Source organism: Ciconia boyciana, chromosome 10 (genome assembly GCF_034638445.1).
Source record: "Ciconia boyciana chromosome 10, ASM3463844v1, whole genome shotgun sequence".
Taxonomy (NCBI): Eukaryota; Metazoa; Chordata; class Aves; order Ciconiiformes; family Ciconiidae; genus Ciconia; species Ciconia boyciana.
In genome coordinates this window covers 17,117,615-17,137,079 of record NC_132943.1, presented here as the reverse complement: position 1 = coordinate 17,137,079, position 19,465 = coordinate 17,117,615, and the positions used below count along the sequence as shown (strand labels likewise).

Below are 19,465 nucleotides of genomic sequence, written 5' to 3'. Positions count from 1 at the left end.
ACACTGACTTCTCCTGGCTGGGGCTCCCCTCCCCATGCTCCTGAGGGTGTCTTCCCGCGTCGCTGTAGGTGGAAGGTGACCCGAAACGGTACAGAAAAATACGAAAAAACCCTCCTTTTAAAGCAGATGAGACCACGGACGGGGGCTAGGTGGGTTTGCTGCGAGGCTCCAGCAGGCAGAGGCGACCCCGAGGCACCAGGACGCTACCGGAGGAACCGATCCCTCCCAGGCGCTGAACGTGCGGCCAGCGCTCTCCGCTGCGGGGACAGACGCGGGCGTTACTGACCCGTGGTTAACCGCCCCCTTACCTGCCGCTCGCCGGCTCCGCCCGCGGGGCTCCGGTGCCGCGCTGTGCCGTGCCGCAGGAGGCGGGAGCGACCCGACTCGCCGGGGCCCCGGGCACTGCCGGCACCGTTACCGCTACCGCTACCGTTGCCGTTGCCGCCGCCTGCTCGCCGTCCCCGGCACTGAGCCCCGGCGCGGGCGGGCGGGGCCTTGCGTCACGTGGCGGGGGTGGTGGCGGCCGTTGTGCAGCCGCTGTGTGGGGGGGGAAGATGGCGGCAGCGCGCGGGCTGCTGGCGGCGGGGCTGTTCCGTGGGCGGGTGGCCATCGTCACCGGCGGCGGCACCGGCATCGGCAAGGCCATCGCCGCCGACTTGCTGGCGCTAGGTGGGCGCGGGGGCTCCGCAGGGAGCCCCGGTGGGGCAGCGGGGCAAGGTGGATGTTGGGGGAGCAGGGCCGAGCGTGAGATGAAGGCGGGGCATGGAGTTTGAGGGGGCGGGTCAGGGAGTGCTCGGGGGGGGTTGTGGTGCGTTTTGGGGGTCGGCTGCGCTCGGGCAGCGGGTGTGTGAGGAGTTTATGGGTGGGACGTTGTGACAGGAGTCAGCGAATAGCGAGGAGAACGAGGTGAGGTTGATGTGGGGCTATGTCTTTTGACCTGCTGGCACTCGAAAGATGCCCTATTTTGTACAGCGGTCAAAGTGAGGTTATATTAAACCCGGATCCTTTCTGTCATACTCCCTCTTAAGTGAGTTTTCGTCTTGCTTAACCGGAGGATTTGTCTGGTTGAACTAAGTCTTCTGGAGTAGTATGGTTTTGAACTGTTGTATGCACAGTAAGCTTAGAGCACTGGTGCTTTTCTCTCAGTGCTTGTGACAGAAATGTCCTGAAGTTAAAGTATATCTTCAGTGTGCACTTTGTGGGTTTTCTTTCTGTGCTGATTACAGAGAAGTGGTAAAATCTGTGGTGAAAGGCAGTCTTCTAAGTCATCCAGCTTGCAAGACCTTTTCTGCAGGTTTCAACATAAGTGCTAGGGATCATCAGCATCGGACTGGTTTCAGACAATGTTTATTATGATTGGATTCACTGTCTTCAAAATACCGGCACTAGCATTGCACTGCATGGTGCCACACTCCCCGTGATTTGCGCGGTTGAAATGTGTACCACGCCATTTCACTGCATAGTAAAGAGCTTTCTTTGTTAAGACTGTGCTGGAAGACATCTCTGCCTCTCCTGGCCTTTGTCGCCCCCGCTTTCCACTTGCTCTGTGGAGCTGAAGTGAGAGCTAGTTCTGCTACCTTTGTATTACTGGGGAACTAAGCATTTTTTTAAGGTGTGCTTACATGCTGCCTTAAAGAGGTGCTTTTTAAGCATCATCACACTGTTGGTTGATAATGTTACCCAGTTACCTTGAAAGTGTACTTAATTTGATCTGCATTATTTTTCTCAAGCAAAATACAAATAACAAAAGTGTGTGTCCATAACATCCTAAACAGAAAACAAGGCTGCAAATCTCTACAAAGCACATGTGAGAAAATGAAGAAAGAGCTATGGCTTAAGTCTGTCTGAGTAACCTTCCTTACCAGCAGACTTGCTGGCTACTCCTGACAAGAAGATTACCGGGAACTCTTTCCATGTATGCTTTAGGCTGTATTTTTTTGGAGGGGGGCTGGCTGGACAGCGAATGCCAGTAGGAGCAGTGACAGATAATGCCAGTCATGTTGTACATTGTTTTTATAACCAGTCTCCTTTGAAGCCTTGTGGACAGATTTAAAACTTTCATCTGGAAACTTGTGCCCTTTTCCCTCTGACCCTATCAGGAAATGGTCTGATCATTCTTTGTGAAGAAAAATAAGTGAAGTAGTGTCAGCTTGTACAGTAGGTACCAAGTGTTCCTCAGCAAGTTAGAATCTCCCCCTCTTCCAATTCGTGTATTTAGCAAAAATATAGTCTTTTACTGGACCTTATTCTATATCAGTGTGTGTATTAATAGGCACTTAAGTTGATAAATATAACTGTGCTACTGTGATTTAGTATTTTGTGTTAATTGGTAATTCTGTGTGCCATTTTACGAACTCTACTCTGCATTAGTCAGGTGATTGTGCAAGTGACTGGAGTTCTTAATTTAAAAAATCAGGAGACGTCAGAGACTAATATCTTGACATGTATTGTTTTAAAATGGCTACTGATTGAAGGTGAAGAAGGTGAAGCTCCCATTTCTAGGGATATGTAGTTGCAGCACTTTCTTCTGGAAGAATTCAACTCCTCTATTTTTATTTTTATTTTTTTTTAGTTTTATGTACAGTTTCACAAGACAGCCTGAGCCAAATGAACAGCTTGCTGCTCTTTACTCCCAGTAGTTATTTTGAGTCAATTCTGGTGTTTGTTTGATCACAAGAGGCCAAATTCTACTCAGTAAAATAGCAACAAAGAAAAAAAAAACACCTGGCAAGAGGTTAACTTTTTTTTTTTTTGGCTAGTTGAGGGTGTTGAATTGGTTTATGTTAAAGCAGATGAGCAGCAGAGCTGGTATGAGGAAAGGATGGCTTCTGCTGGGATGCTGAGATTATGGAAGGAGGGAACTGGGAGCAAGACTTCCTTGCCTGCTTGGCAGTGGAAGCTAGTAATTTGCTTATCCATGATATGAAACTGCATGCCTACTGGATTTGCACTAGGAATTAATTTGGTGTGGTCTGTTTTAGTCTATGTAGTAGCAATTGCTGAGTCCTTAAAGCTGTCCCAAGTCCGCTGGTGTGACAGAAGAAACTAGACTGGTTGTAGTGTGAGTGCTTGCCATTAATTTGGCACCTGCATTGTTTTTCTCTGTAGAATGAGTCCTTCTGCCTCCAAATGCTGAAAAAACAGAAGGCTTGAGTTCCTGCCTAGTTTTTTCCTCTCCTTTCTGAGCTAGGATTCTACAGCATGTGGCAGTGCCATGGGGAAGCCTCTCTTCCTGGTGTCTGTAGTCTGCAGATAGGAATTAATCTCATGAGACTGTCATCCTTTCCTTCAGACTCTGTAGGGTTAAAAAGCAGAGCATTACATTTGCTCACTGCTAGTCAAAATTACAGCCAAACATACAGTAAGATTATTTTTGTGGTTGTAGGAGCAAGCATTTTTTTGTAATCAAGACCTGCTGAAACATCTTTAAATTGCATAATTGATAAATGAGGCAGCTGTGAGCAGAGGCAGCAAAAGCGGTGTCTGAAAGCTACATTGCTGACTCTGCAACTCACAGGCTATCTTCCCTTCTGCAGGAAGGAGAGGGAACCTTGTGGAGATTTTTTTGATTGCTCTTTTCCTGGCACAGTGGGATCTTGTTGCTAAGAAGCACCTGACATCAATCATTTCTCTCTCTTGCAAGAACTTCAACACTGTATCTTCTAGTCAGTGACTAATAAATGCACATCCTACAAGATATCTCCATGATGTTATTAAAAAACTAGCATAACTGTAATTTTAACTATGTAGCTGAAGGATGTTTCATTTTGTCTCTACAGGTTGCAGTGTTGTTATTGCCTCTCGTAAATTTGACCGATTAAAAGCTGCTGCAGAAGAACTGAATAAGACATTTTCTTCCATGAGTCCTGCCAAAGTGACTCCCATACAGTGCAATATCCGCAAAGAAGATGAGGTAAAGACTAGTGATCTTGTTCTGGGGCTTAACATGTCAAAAGCATACTGTGTATATAAATTCTCAGATCTCCAAAGGTCTTCTCTGTCCCTCTCAAAAATGGCTTAGATCAGGGGACAGGTGCAGTAAAGCACTGTTAAATTGATCTAGATAAAGATGTGCTTTCCAAGGGAAGACCATTTGTTAGCCATCTAAGCAAGAAAGCATTTGTAATTGCAAATATTTTTCTGACCATGCATATGTATTTCAGATAGTTCTGGGAGAAGTAGACCTTGGAACTAGCATGTTCTACAGCTGAGCCGGAGCCCACTTAGCATGGTTCTGTGTCACATTTCTGTGACAGCAGTGAGGGGGTGTTAACTTGTGAAGATGGAGACCTCAGAATAGTTTCCTCAAACAGGAAGTCATAGCATGGAATCTCAACACTTGTGACTTGACACAAGTGCCCTGCATTGTCAGTTTTGCTTGTATTAAAGCAAAAATACCCCCACAGATACTATTATTTTTAGCCATGTTTCAAATTTTGGTTACAATTTGAGGTGTGCCTCATTACAAACTCTATTACCATCCCACTTGAGTTTTTAACTTTTTCTTCATATTACAAAAAATGGAAGATCAAGAGCAAAAGTATATAATCCAGGTTCTTCAGAAGTCTGCATTCACCTCCTAATTTTTTAGTCTGTGTAATTAAACATTTAAAAGTCCAGCATCAGGTTGGACTTTTAACTTATTGAAGACAGCTAAAAAATATTCCAGTAACCACTGATTGCTACATTTTTCTTAACCTTTCAAAGTCTCTGTTAAATTCTAGCATAACTTGAAGAAATATTAATGACCTTCAGTAGGTATGTAGATTCTGGAAATATCCTAATATACAACCATAAAGCAAATAAAAAATAAAATTCTTTGCACATGGAACAGCTCGTGCCATAAAATATTTATAGTGATAGACTTTCTCTCCTGAAGGAGATGAACCCTGGGGCTGTGCAGTATGTCACTTCACCTACCAGTGAATTTTAGGTTTGTATTTACTAGCATCAGCAGTGCAATATAATAGGTTATAACATGTCGGAGGGCAACTTACATGATTAAAGCTACAGGAAAGAAAACGGGTAAAGAGAGAGAAAAGGCTTAAGCCTTCTTTCATGTCACTGTTCTTGCAGAAAGTACTCTGCTATGCTTAATAACCTTCTGCAGGTGAATCTTATTTCTGCATCAGTTTAAAAATGATTTAGTGGGAACTGCAGTGTTCTGTGAGATTGTAGAGGGCTTGGATGGTGAAATGAGGTAATCTCCACTAAACAAACTACCATTCCTTCTTTGTTTCCTGTTTATTAAGTGTGGCTAAATACATATTTGACAAACAGTCTTAGATGGCTTTGGAAACTTTTTTGAAGGTGCTTTTAAAGCCTTTTTTTATAGTGCTGTGTAAAGTGTTTAGGCATTATTCTGTGTTACTGGTAGCCATGCTAATACCTGGAGAAACTTCCGTCTTTGCTATTACCCCGCAGTTTCATCATAGAATTGTCTTGTTTCCAGTTTAGTTTTAAGCTCTAGTCATTTACAGACGTGTCAGAACTTTCTTAGAACTTTTCATATGATATTGGAGAAGCCTCTATCAAGTGTCTACTGCCAGTGGATGTTCTCATAAACCATTGTCATTTCATATCTGTATCTGTTGAAGAGAGGGTTCAGAGGAATAAGGTAGAGTAAACTCCAGACTTGAATTTTTCAGTCATTGACTCAGTCTTATACTTTGACTTACTTCAGTTCTCCAGCTGCTCTTACTTCTTTCTGTTGAAGTTGCATTTAGAAAAAAATCACTATGAAAATTTCATAAGCCTTTTGTGGAAGTTTTGAACAAGGAATGCAATTTCTGTTGCATGTTAACAAGAACTTAAGTGTACCTGCTAAACAAATATTTATCCATTCCAGATGCCCATCTACAAGACCAGGTATTTTTACTGGTTAGAGACATCCTGTGATTTTTGTTCTTTAGCTCTTGTTTTTCTGGCTCTGTCATCCTCCATTAGCTCTTTAATGCTGAGATGCTTAAAGATTGCTAAATCCTGGCCACTTGTTACTTAATTTCTAAAATTACTATTGGACCAGAAATGTGTGGATCACTTTTTCAGCTTTTAAATTTGCAGTGAGGATGGCAATTCCTTGCACTTAGGTGCTTAGTGTTTGTAAGTTGAAGCTAGATAAACTCAGATTAACAATCAGTAATTTATACTGCTAAAAACTGTCAGAACTTAGAACTGAGGCATGTGGCAGATTTTCCACAACCCACTGCTCAGTATTCCTTATTTATTATATTTGCTAAGAGCAGGAATGGTGAATACTTTTTTCTAATTTGCACTTGATTGCCTTGTGGAGACTAGAGGAAAAGTACCTTTGGGCTTTTACTTCTATTCAAAGAGCATCGTACATCCATTTTCAAAACCTATTCCATTCTTAACCTAAAATTTAGTGCCTGGGACTTGGAGTCTTAGGAACAGGGATCAGTAAAAGATGTAGTGAAGGATTTTTCTAGCCTGGGGGTAAATCTTGAGTAGAGGCAACACAGCAATATAACTCACCTCAGCATTTTCACAAATACAGGAGTAGCTTCCTGTTTACAGTGGAAGATGGAGTGAGAGGACATTTAAACTTTTGGCTTCCCTCCCAAAAGAAACAAGACTTGTACAACTGTGTTGGCTCTGTATGCTACTCATTAATAGCTTTACAACTCATTGTCTGGTTTCAGCTTAGTATGAGTGAAGAGTATTTACCTCAGAAACTCACGGAAGCACATTGTTGGATAGAGAGAACAGCTTCTACAAGTATTCCCTGTGAGTCATTACATCCTCTTTCTCAGCTCTTATACCGGGTACTAAAGAATGTGTGAAGGAGAAAGACCTTATAAACGTTTCAACAAGGGAAAAAACCTAGGAGTTCAAGCCTCCTTAGATGTCAGAACTGATCCATCACAAGCTACAAAACCCAGGAAGCTTCCTGAAGAACTACATAATTCATTTAGTATATATTTCTCTTTGATATCTCACTGAAACCTTTCTAAGAGTAAATCTTTCTCTTAAAGGAAGCCACCGTGATCACCTGTAGGAACAAGCCATCTGTTCTTACTGTAGCATGCCTTTTTTTTTTTTCTTCCTCCCTCCATCTCCATCAGTTGTTCTGCATTTCTCTAAAGGCCCCTATGAATTTTGTCCTGGTTTTAGTTTTATAATCAGCCAAACTGGAGGGTGGGACTTTGAATAGAGGAGATCTAAGAAAGATGAAAGTGCTTTCAAAATTGCCAGATAATTTTTTTTTTTTTTTTTGCCTCCTATTGCAGATCTGTAACTGCAAAAAGTAACTGACCTGCTTTGAAGATGACACAGCTCGTTCCTCTCGTGTGCCCTATTTCGGATCTGTGAAATTCAAGCATTAGAAGATTCATCCCTCATCATATAGTGCAATGTGTCTGTTAGGGCTCTTTCTGGCCTGGGAAGAGTCAAAGAAGGTGCAATGAATTAATTGCTGCAGAAGCTTGATGGCAGATATCATGGGAATAGCTTAATGAATTCACATTTTTAAGTCTCTTAATCTTCATCCTCAGAGGTCCTCTTGCTTTCTAGCAAAGCTTACTTTTTGTTTAATTTGCAAGAAATAATCTTGCTTGATGGAGGATTTTCAACCACTGCATAACCTGTCAGGTGTATTTCTGTCATGACTTTGCTGCTGTTGCTTTTGACTAGTTTTCCATTGAGTGTTTTGTAAAGGATAACAAACCTGTAAAGGATAACAAACCTGTTTTGTTTTTAAAGATGGAAGAGTAGAGGGTTCTGGGATGCCTGTAAGAGCATCTGAGATATCTATGTTGTGTCTTCATGGGGCCTTATGCTGAAGCAGTGATTGCGCACCTGTCCTTATCCTGTGGTCTGGAGTGTATGTAGTGATCAATATTGCTTCTTGGTGATTATGAAGCTGAAGTTATTTTAATTATTTGGATATTTTCTAGCACTGCTGACATAATGTGTTGAATATAACAAGAGCAGGTCACTTTGCTCTTGCTGAGGTGCAGGCCAGACAGCTGTGCGTGTGTGTGTGTCTTTTCAAACCAAACTCTTTATCCAAAATCCAAGTATCTAATTAATTAATTCCAGTGCCTCAATGCTACAGTAAGAACAAGTGGCAAGAGTGGAGGAGAGAGACCCCATCCTTTTTCCATTATGAAAAGAGTATTCTATTTATCTTTGTAGGTGTTGGGAAGGGGAAGCATGTGTGTGTGTGTCTTAAATGTTGAGCTATAGCAACTCTATTGACAGGGAAAGGAAGACGTGAGGAACTTTTTACCCTTGTAAAGCCTTTGTGCTACATTCTCTGGACAAACATTTCCTTAGCTGGCATCTAGATAAGTAGAAGACATATCTAGGTAAATGGAAGGTAAAACCTTGTAGTTCTAGTAGGCCCCTGCTCTTCTTGAAATCAACAATTCAAAATTCTGTGCACGGTGTCCCCTTTCCATACTCGAGCTCCAGCAACAACTGCTGCTGGACCAGACTCTGAGGGTAAAACCTATCACTTGGACATCTGACAAACAAGACTCCTTGAGACGGACTCAATACAGTACTATTTAGCACTTACCTTGTGTCTGAGTTCACTAGTAGCTTTTCTTTTCCAATAAACTTTGTAGCTTAGCATAGCCTCAATTGGTTTATAAATACTTAATGCCTGTCTGTGTGAAGCCTGTAGTGGAAGACTGTGGCTTGGTGGGGAGCTGTGGATAAGAGATTCCTGTTGTTGTACTTTAAAATAACACAGCAATATTGCAAAGTAAAAATACGTGTTATCACTGTGCAAGAATGCCTACTAGTTCTCGTCCCCAAATAGCAAATCTCTAACACTCTGTAGTGGGTAGTTTGCCTGCTGAGTTTTACTCCAGGTCAAGGTGACCTGTGAATGCATGTGGACATTTGTCCCTTTTCTCTGTGTCAGCGAGTACTGTCATCTCAGTTATCTGTGAAAGTGTGCTACTGCATAATACTTTTGAGTTGCAGTCACACAAAAAAGGTCCTTATTGAAGAGTTCCAGTCTTCTGGTTATGTCTGAAGTGCCTGATTTTGTTTTTTTCAGTCTTTTTCAGAAGAACGTCCTAAACTGTTAGCTCTACCTTGTGCAGTTTTGTTTTGCTTCCAGAGAGAGTCTTTAGGAGCTTTTTTATGAAATTATTTCTATGTGGATTTTTAATATTTAGGAATAGAAAACCTTTAGTTCTCACTGTGATTTAAATGTGTTCTACCAGACCCTCTTTCTCACTGTGCTGGTAACTGCTGTCACCACGTTTACTGTAACTGGGAGAAGCACTGCAACGATGCTTTCTCTACAACACAGAAGACATGGTGAAGATTGCTACAGTTGGAGCCACCTGAGCTGCCACTGGAGAGCCTGCTAGCCTTTGCTGGCTTTCAGAAAGCAGAACTGATATGCATTTGTTTGTTGTTTTTTTTTAATTGCCCTGAGAATATGGTGCGACAAACAGGAACAACAACTGAGTTTGTTAAAATACAACGTGAACCATTTTGAATTGATATGTCATAGCAGGTTTTGTCCACCTGTTGAAAACTTGCTTGTAATGTCTCTTCTCAGTAGATTTTTCTTCTGTTAATTTGTCATTTGTTGGGTTTTTTAACGATTCTTAGCATTTTCCCTTTTCTCTCTCTCTTCCCCCCCCCCCCCCAGCCTGAATAGCCTTAGCCTCTTCAAACATTCCTTGTCCTGAAAACATTTCTCTTCCATAAATGAGCCCATACTTTAGTGACTTATGGAGAAAAATATTCAAAGCAAGATTCTCAGGCTGACAGGAAGAAGAGTTAGATATTGCTGAGCAAAGCATAACTTTTGCTGCCTAGCGAGACATAACTTCTCTCTGGTTGCGAGCAAACCTGGAAGTCTTTGTGGCATGGTGGTTCTCACAAGTCATGGGTTTGGGACTGCTGTCACAGATGTTTTGGGTTTTTGGTGGTTTTTTTCCTCAGATCGCACAAGCTGCAGTGACTGATGTGAGGAATAAGATGATGTTCAGATCTTAAAGATGGTGATTTAAGTATTGAAATTATTTTCTTAAGGCATTTTTTCTAAGCAGGCATTAGTTTTTCCATCAGGCTTCAGTCACTATATGTTTGTTTAGGTTTTATTCTTCAGAGAGGTGCATCCTTACAGGATCCATACTGTTCTGTTAAACCATCCTGAATGATTAGCAGCAAAAGCTGTAAGGCAGCTATTTATAAGACTGAGTTGGTGACACTCTTGGTGAGATACATATCATGTATTGCTTGTTCTTTTGTTTCTGATGTTTTCTATCACTAACTCAATACAGAGGAAGGCTGACAGATATCCTTCCTCTAGTCAAATCTGTTTCAGCAGCAGTATTGCTCTTGCTGTTTGCTTTTTGGGTTTTTTTTGGTCTGTGTTTTCTTTGACCACAGATGCTAGATTAACTTTTATATATGCTTGAGTAGGAATAACTGATGCATGGTATCTAGTTATGATAGGTAATGTAAGCAGGAAACAGTCATGTTGTCCCATTTCCCCTGATTCTTGAGATAAAGGTTAAATTATTAAGCAGTTGCTATAGACTTCTTACTACTATCTTGTAATAGGAAAAATACATCAGCTTTGATATCTGTAAAATCTTTGAATACTTTGAAATACATTCCCCGCCAGAAGTTCTCTTGTGTTTAGTGTGAGTGTGTGGCGAAACTGCTGTACTTCCAAACAGAAGACAATGCAAAAAGCTTAGCTTACAGCCTGTAGCTCATATTAGGTCAGTGTTAGATTCTTCTAGGTTTAGATTCTTAAAATCTCTTTCCTTCCATATGAACTTAAGCCACTCCTTTTCTGCACTGGCAGCTCTTTGAGTGAGTGAATAAAATGTCTATTGCTTTTTGCTGTTAATACCTTCCCAGAGTACCCAAAGGTGAATAGTGCCAGACAGTGCTCTTAATCGTAAGTATTCATCCTGCTTATAGACAGAAAGTATCTGCTTAGTCAAATATTGCCCTTTCTTTTTCCTAAAGAAGACAACTTGTAGCATTTCCAGCACTTTTTAGAGTTCATGTTTTGTAGGGTAACAAACTAACCTTCTTGGTCTGCGTAAGAAGATTGGCTCTTGCCAACTCATATGTCAGAGTTTTAGTGAATGTACAAAACTTCTAGATAAGAATGTTAAAACTTCACAAGATTACTTATGTTTTCTATTTAAAATGATCAGGTATAGGGGTCAGATGAAAAAAACAGTAGCCACCTTATATGGAACTCTTCCAGCATCTGATGTGAACACCCCCATCCTTGTGAAAAATGTCAGGAGATTCTTAGTAGGTCTTAAGTAGCAGGCTTTTGTGTGTGTTTGTTTTTACAAAACTTCAACAGCTTAAATCCCCCTCTTCTTTCAGTGCTGGTATTTTATGTAGCACCTGCATTATACCAGGAAGATTTCCTAAGTAAACATGGACTCAGCCCAGTCCTTCTTGGCTGACTAAACCTGTCATACCGATCTTACAGCCTCTCTGAAGGCTGGTACCTCCTCTTTATGTGTGAAATGGATATGAGAGAGAAAATACTGTCTGAGAATGAAATTTGGTATATAGCTTAATCAGCATACCACACTAACAAATATTGTTTCAGGTAGAAGCTTTGGTGAAGTCTACACTGAGTCTGCATGGAAAGATTGACTTCCTTGTGAATAATGGAGGGGGCCAATTTGCAAGTCCTTCTGAAGCCATCCGTGCAAAAGGCTGGAATGCTGTGATAGACACGAATCTGACAGGGACCTTCTACTGCTGCAAAGCAGGTAAGGACTGAACATTAGGCTTTTTTTGTTTATTTGTTTTGTTTTTTACAGCAATACCAGAAGACAAGAAATGTAAAGTTTCCCTACAATCTTTTTTCACACACTTAATCTGACAGTGGATATTTGTTTTCATGAATCTGATCCAAAGCTTTACGTTAAACTGTACATTACATTTCATTACTGTTCATATATACAAACATACATTTAGGCAAGTATGATCTTCTGGTTAAGGCCAGGTTTGGGGAGTCAGTTGGCTTGGATACTCACTTTAGAGACTATAGGAAAACCACTTAACTTCTGTAGCCTGTATTCACTGTGTGTAACACAGGAAAAGATTTCTCTCCCATCAGGGATGTAAATTTAAAGTTAAATTTAAGTATGATACACGATTCTCAGATAGCATTTGGAACGTGGAAATGAAAGTAATTTATGTGGAAGCCTGAAATCTTGATTTCCACTAAAAGGCTTCTTGACAAACATTGAGCCTTACCTGGACCAGACCTGTTATCTCACCAATCCAGTGGTGAGGCTGTGGTACAAAAAGCAGATTGTGTATCTAAATCTGCCCAGGAAATGTGTAGTGTAATTGGAGTTAAGACTCCAAATTTGGCTTCCAATTGGCAAGTTCATTTGTATGCATTTCTTCTGATATTTATAGGTTATCTTCCTCCTTCATACAGTGTACAATGCCTGGATGCAGGAACATGGAGGAGTCATTGTCAACATTACTGCTGCCGTGAGAAATGGGTTTCCTGGAATGTCGTAATATATATTTTATTTTTACATTTTCCTATATTTTTCCCCTAGAAGTACTAATTGCTCCTAAATACTTCATTTTAGAAAGGTATGCACTGGGCAGCAGCAGAGTATAGAAATACAGTAGTAGGTCAAGAGAGAGCAATAGTATCACTTGGCTGTGTGTTTGTGAATCTCTTATTAATTCAGTAGAGACTAGAGGAGTAAGTGACATCTCTGGTCTCTGTCAACTTGTTTGTAAGAAACTATGAAGCAAGACTTGCCAGTGAAGCTTTTACTGGAAATGGTATGCTAGTGGGACTAGTTGCACTGAAATGTAGCCTTTACTTATTCTCTCTCCAAATTTCTGGAGGATTTGCAAGAACTTGGCACCTGTTGTTTTCCTTTTCTACTGTCAGTTTACATGTCTTGATGGTGTCATGAGTTATGGGAGTTGGACTGGGAGTAGGGGAGTAGGAGGAACATTTCTAGTATGTTACCAGGTTTTGGCTTTGTCCTTCGGGTCACGTAATGTCTGCCTTTCCCATTTTCCTTTTTATTCTCACTTTGTAGCCATCTTTCTTGGAGAAGGTCTCTGATGCAGAGAATCAGTTCTATTTGCTCTGCTCCTTTCTTGACTGAGAGAAGGCTCATGGGTACAAACATATTACCACGTTTATAGTTATTTTATACTGGCACAAATGATCACAGCTGTCTGCATGAAAATGCAGCATTCTCTCCGTATCCGTATGTGTACTATATTTGTTCAAATTTCTTTACCCTCAAAATGGAGGTGAGCAGGAGTCTTCCGATTTGAAACTTTTCCACCAAAAAAGTTCCAATTTGTTGAAAGAGAAATAATGCTCAGAAAATGAATTGTTTCAGTTATTTTATTTTCAAAGGAAATGTTGAAGTTGTCAAAATGCTGCATTTTGACAGTTTCTTAATTTAAAAAATCTGAATTTCTTCTTTGAAACTACCTTTTTTTTTAACTTTGAAATTTAATTTCTGTTGAAGAAAACATAAAAATATAATTTGGTCAAATGTTACATTACCTCTCTTTGTCCTGATTCAGGGTTGGAAGTTTTCAAAATTTAAAATTTTTAAGGAACAGCAAAATATTTTCTCACTAGCTTGTTCTTGGCAGTACAAAATAAATTTAGAGATCCACAGGGTGGTGCTGAAGCTACAGTTATTTGAGTTTCTCCACTCTGGTTAAGTCTGGTTGAATTGTCACGGCAAATAGGCTGAAGCTATATTTGAGAGTTGAACCAAGAGATAAAAAAACTACTGTTGTGTGTGAATATAGGTGGATAGACAAAACTACTTTCAAATTAAATTCCTGTTGAATTGATACTTGTTTTAGAAATGTACTGTTGAAAAAGACTTGCCTTTACAAGTCCAGCCACCACTCATGCCAAAAATCACCTGATACAGTTATTCATAAGTATTAATTCTGAATATTAATTCTGAACATAAAACTAGTCAAGTTTGTTTGCTCATAGTGTGTCTGGAGGTTATTTATTTCTGGCCTAAACATATGAGTAAGTTGGGTTTTCTTACATTTTTCTTAAGTTTTTCTTATTCCTTTCCTGGTATTTGAGAAGCTATTGTATCTATTTCCTCTAAGTCTGTTTTGCTAGGCTAAAGGAACCTAATTCTATTAGTTTTCTCTGAGTCGCCCTGTCCGCTATTCATCGCTGCAGTAATTTTGTCTGCATTTGTTCAAGCTTGTAGTCGTTTCAGACTAGTTTCCTATCGCAGCAAGGTGTATGAGATCACTCTGCCTATGGTTATCTCTATCTCCATCCACCTATAGTAATTTTTGAATAGTGGCTTATTTTAATCATGTTTGTCAGAAGATCTAAACTATTTTTCAGACCACTGTCCTTCCAAGTGTTGCTTTACCTGTGCAGCCTACCTTTTGTTGTTTTACACAGTTTGAACTTTGTCTCCAGTTGTTTTTCATTTTGTAAGCCTGCTTCTGCAGTAGAATGTAGCTGACCTCATGTCACGTTGGGGAAGAGATGATAAGTACTTCCAGAAATGACAGGAAATCATAGCATAGCTTGTTTAAACTGTGAAGCTATGTTAAACTTACAAACTAGAAAATCTCTCTCTCTCAGATGGTTGGTCCAGCCATAGAAAGCTACTCTGACTGCCCTAGTGAGGCTGTGGTAGAATTAACATTGGGCACTGTTAGCTGAGGGAACAGATGCTTCTCTTGCTTTCTTTTCTCAATAGGCATACAGGAGCTGCAAGAGCTGCAGTGAATAACCTAACCAAGACTTTAGCTTTAGAATGGGCCCACAGCGGAGTAAGAATCAACAGTGTTGCTCCTGTAAGTAATGGCAAACTATCTGATTAAACTTAGCCATCACACATGTTCATGGTTAAAACTTTCAGACCAAAGGGGATTTTAAAATGTATAGCCTGTAACTGTTTGTGGATTATTTATGTATTTATTTATAATTCCCTCATCTGTGTTCTTCAGGTCATTTGAGAGTGTTTTGTACTGTTTGGATGATGAGCCAGAGATGTGGGATAAAATTGCTTCTGCTTTCTCCTTTCACTTGGCACTCTTGGTGGTTTTTTTTTTCCTAGCTTAATGAAACTATGCCTGGGAGGAGTTGGTGACCTGTCTTACAAACCCTTGACATAAAATTACCAAATGCTTTGTGTTTCAGTAATGATTACATTATTTCTGAGTTCACAAAACTTTTTCTATTTGAGGTTCAGGTATGCTGATGGTTTCCACCTGTGTTTACAAAGTTACTTTGAAAATCTCTGAATGTGTCACATAATGACTTTTACTTTGTCTTCTACATCTTAAGTTAGATTAGTTTTAGGCATAAAATGACTGTATTTGGAGTAGACCTTCTCCGAAATAATTATATGTAAAAATGTGTGTTCTGATTTTTTTTCTTATCAAATATATGCAGACAGGAAACCACTATACAGGTCAGCTAAAATATGCCCGCCACATTTCTGAGGAAGTAGGTAGCATGTAGCAGTTGTTTCAAATAACTGTATGGAAAGAGCAGCTATATTTTCTAGTGCATGGTGCTGCAGATATAGAGGTTATATAGAAGCCCTAGCTTTGACATTTGAGATTGTGTGATCTGTTGTGATTTGTGTAATCTTCGCTCTTAACCACAATTTATTTTGCACATTTACTCCCTTGAAAACAAAAGAGGAAAGGTAAACTTTGTCCAACTACTTCTACATTCAGAATTTATCTTATGTCACAGTATAGTTAAATGTCAGATTTGTTTAACTGGTCCCTAGGAAGATCTTTCTACTATCTTTGTAGGATGTCTGTATATCCTGTTGTGCCTCTTGTCCTAAAACATCTGTCTCGCTTTCTTTGGCATAGCACAGAATGCTTAATGGCAGATATGTGATGATCATTCAGGTAGTGGCTCTTACGTAGCCTCTGTGAGGCCCAACTCACCTGGAGATTTGTTGAATATTAAGATCTACTGGCTTGTTTTTCCTGTTTATTTGTTTTTTTTCTGATTTATCAAGTCTTGGGGAAGTAAGTAATTAAGACAGCATTATTATGTGAATATATTTTTCAGGCATGCTAATTACCTAAGGAATCATACTAATTATACTTTATAGCACATGTCAAAATAAGTTTTTGACAAGCAAACACTTCAGTGGTTTGGCTCTTTCAGAAGTATTTGCTAGCTTTGTTCCTATGCTGATTACAAAAATCCATGTTGTAGTTACAGTAATACTTTATATCCTTCTGTCACCTTTATGGACACACTAGGTCTGTGGTAACCATAGAAAACTGTTACTGCTTCATAGCAGAGTAACATGTAGGGAATGGGTATATAGAGAAGGAAACATGCATTCTAAAAAAAATAGTTTCACATATGAGTTACTTCCCTAGCTCCCAAAATATAGTCACTCACATTTCACAGATACCTTAGAAGAGAAATCTTAGCATGTACTCCATGGATGAATTCAAATTTTGTTATCTTACTTAAACTGAAGTCCCAAAGGTTCTTTCATAACTAACCTATGTAACCCTGTGTTCCCATTGCTGTAGCTTCATCTTCCCTCTCAAGTCTAAACTGGATTGTATAATCATCAGAGCAAAGACAGTCACTTTTTTCTATTTCTATAGCAGCTAAGTAGGGAGAGTCTGAATTCTGACTGTGAAATCTGTCTGCTTCCATAATTCACAATGAAATTAATCCAGTGTTCTTACAGATTACAAGAAACTGTTGAGAACTTGTTCTTGGGGCTTTGTAGTTTTCTGCTGTAAGCTAATATGAAATGCTTGTAATTTCAAAATAGTCTTTGAGTTTCTTCTTTATACTCTCCACTTTATAGTTACCAAAGTTGCAGTGGAGAATTGGAATAATCTGAATTATTGCGCTTGAATAGAGATGTGGCTAGCAGCCATATTACCTTCTTGTATAAATTATAGTATTCCATTAAATTTAAAAACTTTTCATTCAAGTGCTGTTTAGATAGTTTAATCCCACAGAAAATCCCAGTAATGACAACTTCACAATTTTACAATGATCACAGTTTTAAACATATGCAAGAGAACTTAATTTTCACTCTGCTGTTTTAAAATAGGGAATAGTATTTTCAGAAACCGCTGTTGCAAACTATGGAGAACAAGGTACAATGATGTGGTTAAAGAGCATACCAAAGGTTCCTGCCAAGAGGTCAGCAGTTCCTGAGGAGGTAATGTATTTCAGAACAGTTGTGGTATTTCTACTTCTGTGTCTATTTTGAAGAGACTTTATTATATGAAGAACAAAAAAGAATTAATTTTGCACTGTGATGCAATATTAAAAAAGAAAAAAGCTTGTAGTAATGTGTAATAGTGCCACGTGGGAGACTTTTCCAGTGTAACAGCGACTACTGGTTAATTTAATTTAGATGCCTCTTACAGCTGAAGTGTTTCATAGTAGACATTAGTTCCTGAAAAGGTTGACTTCCAGCAGGGAGGACTGAAAGAATGAATATTAATGTGAAAATGTATCTTAAAAGTACTTAGCTCTCTTCCACCAAGAATGTGCATCTTTGATAAACTGGTCAACTTTTTTGTTTAATTTTTGGCATCTGATGCTGATCTTTGAGAGCTTACTGGTTTTCATCTGTTATGTACTTCATATTTGTGGCTGGAAAGATGGCTTGAAGAGTGTTATGGTTTTCATTACTGAATAGAAAACGTTGCTATGTCTTGCCCATAAAAGTTTTTACAAGCGTCTTTGACATGAACAATTTCCAGCAGTTTAAGAAAGATTAAAAATGTCATTCTTTTGTTAGATCTCTCCTGCAGTGTGTTTCCTACTATCTCCAGCTGCTTCTTACATAACTGGGATAACCATGGTCGTGGATGGTGGCCAAAGTTTATATAGCCATACCCTAGAAATACCTGGTAAGAAATGGGCTACAAAATAATGCCCTTCAAGTGATTGAAGTTGGGCAGTGGGAGGACGCAAAAGTAAAATGCCTAGTTTCTCAATCAACTAAGCATGTTATTTGTTTTCGTCAGATCATGACAGATGGCCCTCACCACCAGAAGGAAAAAATTCTGAAATGCTTAAAAAGCTTCTTTCCGGCAAGTTCAAACCAAAGCTGTAAAAGAATGAGATTTCACCTTATTCCCAGTTGCACAGTTGCTGATAATCTCGATTTGTGATTTGGGCTTATTATTCTCAGTAATATGATTTTTTTGCTCATACATAACTACATTGAGTGCCTTGATTTTTGTTGGTTTGTATTTAAAACTTGAAAGGCTGTACATACTAAATTTCTTCTCTGAAAACACTCACTGCCCTGAAAACATTCAGTCTCTTGGGAAGCAAAGGTATAAAAGACAAATTCTCCATTTGCACAGGCATTAAGTAATGAAGAATCTCAGTCAGAAGTGAATAAAAAAATACTTACTTTGAAGCGAAGGAGGCAGAGAGGGAATGTTTTGGAATTCTTCTATTCTGGATGAATTGGGGGAGAAGGTAATTTAAATCTCTGTTGTTATTAGTTGCATCAGTAACCCTTGAGGTAGCTGCTAGCTCTATGCTATTTCTGTTCAGCCACACGCTGAGTGTTCAACAATGATTGTAAAGAATAAGTAGAGCAGGTATTTCTCTGAAAAGAATTAAAAATAAGGCAGAATACTGTTACTAATGTTTCAAACTAATATGGCATATCATATTGGGAACGTTTTGAATTGTTTGCAGATATAATGACATAACAGAGTTAAGCTGGCTGCAACTAAATTTGATAATAGAATAATGAGATAATAAACTTAATCTTTAACATACAGTGATGGAAAACAGTATAGATTCAACAATTTCACATGCAAAATCTTGAAGCAAAAGCTGTGGTGTATATTGCAGTGCTTTCTGCAGTATGCTGTACTGTTAAAGGAGTAACTTGGAATCCTTCATTTACCAGTTAAAACGCTGTCTATCCATACTGTGTTGTCTTACAATGCTAACACAATTTTGTTCATAAGTGTCTCTAAAGTAGGTGTGATTTTTTGTGATCAATGCAGAGATTCCATTTAAAAACCAGAAATCTTGCAATATATCGCTCGAAGAGGCTATATTTGTTGTTACTCACTTCTTTTTATTCACTTTAAGGCAAGTGTTCCCATGTCTGATAACTTTAATCAAAATATAAAAAATAAGTGAGGACTGTGTTTGCTGTAACAACTGAAATCTCTGTAATCAAGTTGCCGCTATAGAAGCAACCTCTAATACTCTAATACTTCATTTTGGATTGAATGTAAGAGTCTCTGCCAGTTGTTTGTTCTCTGCAAAGATGTTTGACTTTTGTGTCTTTCAATAAAATATGGGAACTTACATAGGTACATGTAGATTGCTTTTTCACGAAAATCTGAATGCCAATTTTGTAGGGGAGGAGGGGTTTGAGCCAAAATGCTTTCTCCCTCTTACATATTCTCTTTCCTTAGTAACTGGGTGGTCATTTATGTGGTTGTGAGA

General features: G+C 39.2%; 2 protein-coding genes across 4 annotated transcripts in view; one reads left to right on the top strand and one right to left on the bottom strand.

The window, feature by feature from the left end:
- The window catches only part of TMEM169 (transmembrane protein 169), a 17,982-nt gene extending 17,410 nt beyond the window's left edge, over positions 1–572 (bottom strand). For all 3 annotated transcript variants that reach the window (XM_072875011.1, XM_072875012.1, XM_072875010.1), the window contains exon 1: positions 309–572. The gene's annotated coding sequence lies outside the window, so the exon portion shown is untranslated. The remainder of the gene's footprint in view (positions 1–308) is intronic.
- Positions 555–19,465, top strand: PECR (peroxisomal trans-2-enoyl-CoA reductase). The gene is made up of 8 exons (XM_072875013.1): positions 555–669; positions 3,780–3,913; positions 11,582–11,747; positions 12,428–12,509; positions 14,727–14,823; positions 17,082–17,192; positions 17,781–17,892; positions 18,010–19,465. The coding sequence occupies exons 1-8, from the start codon at positions 555–557 to the stop codon at positions 18,096–18,098; spliced, it is 906 nt and encodes a 301-aa protein (XP_072731114.1). The 3' UTR covers positions 18,099–19,465.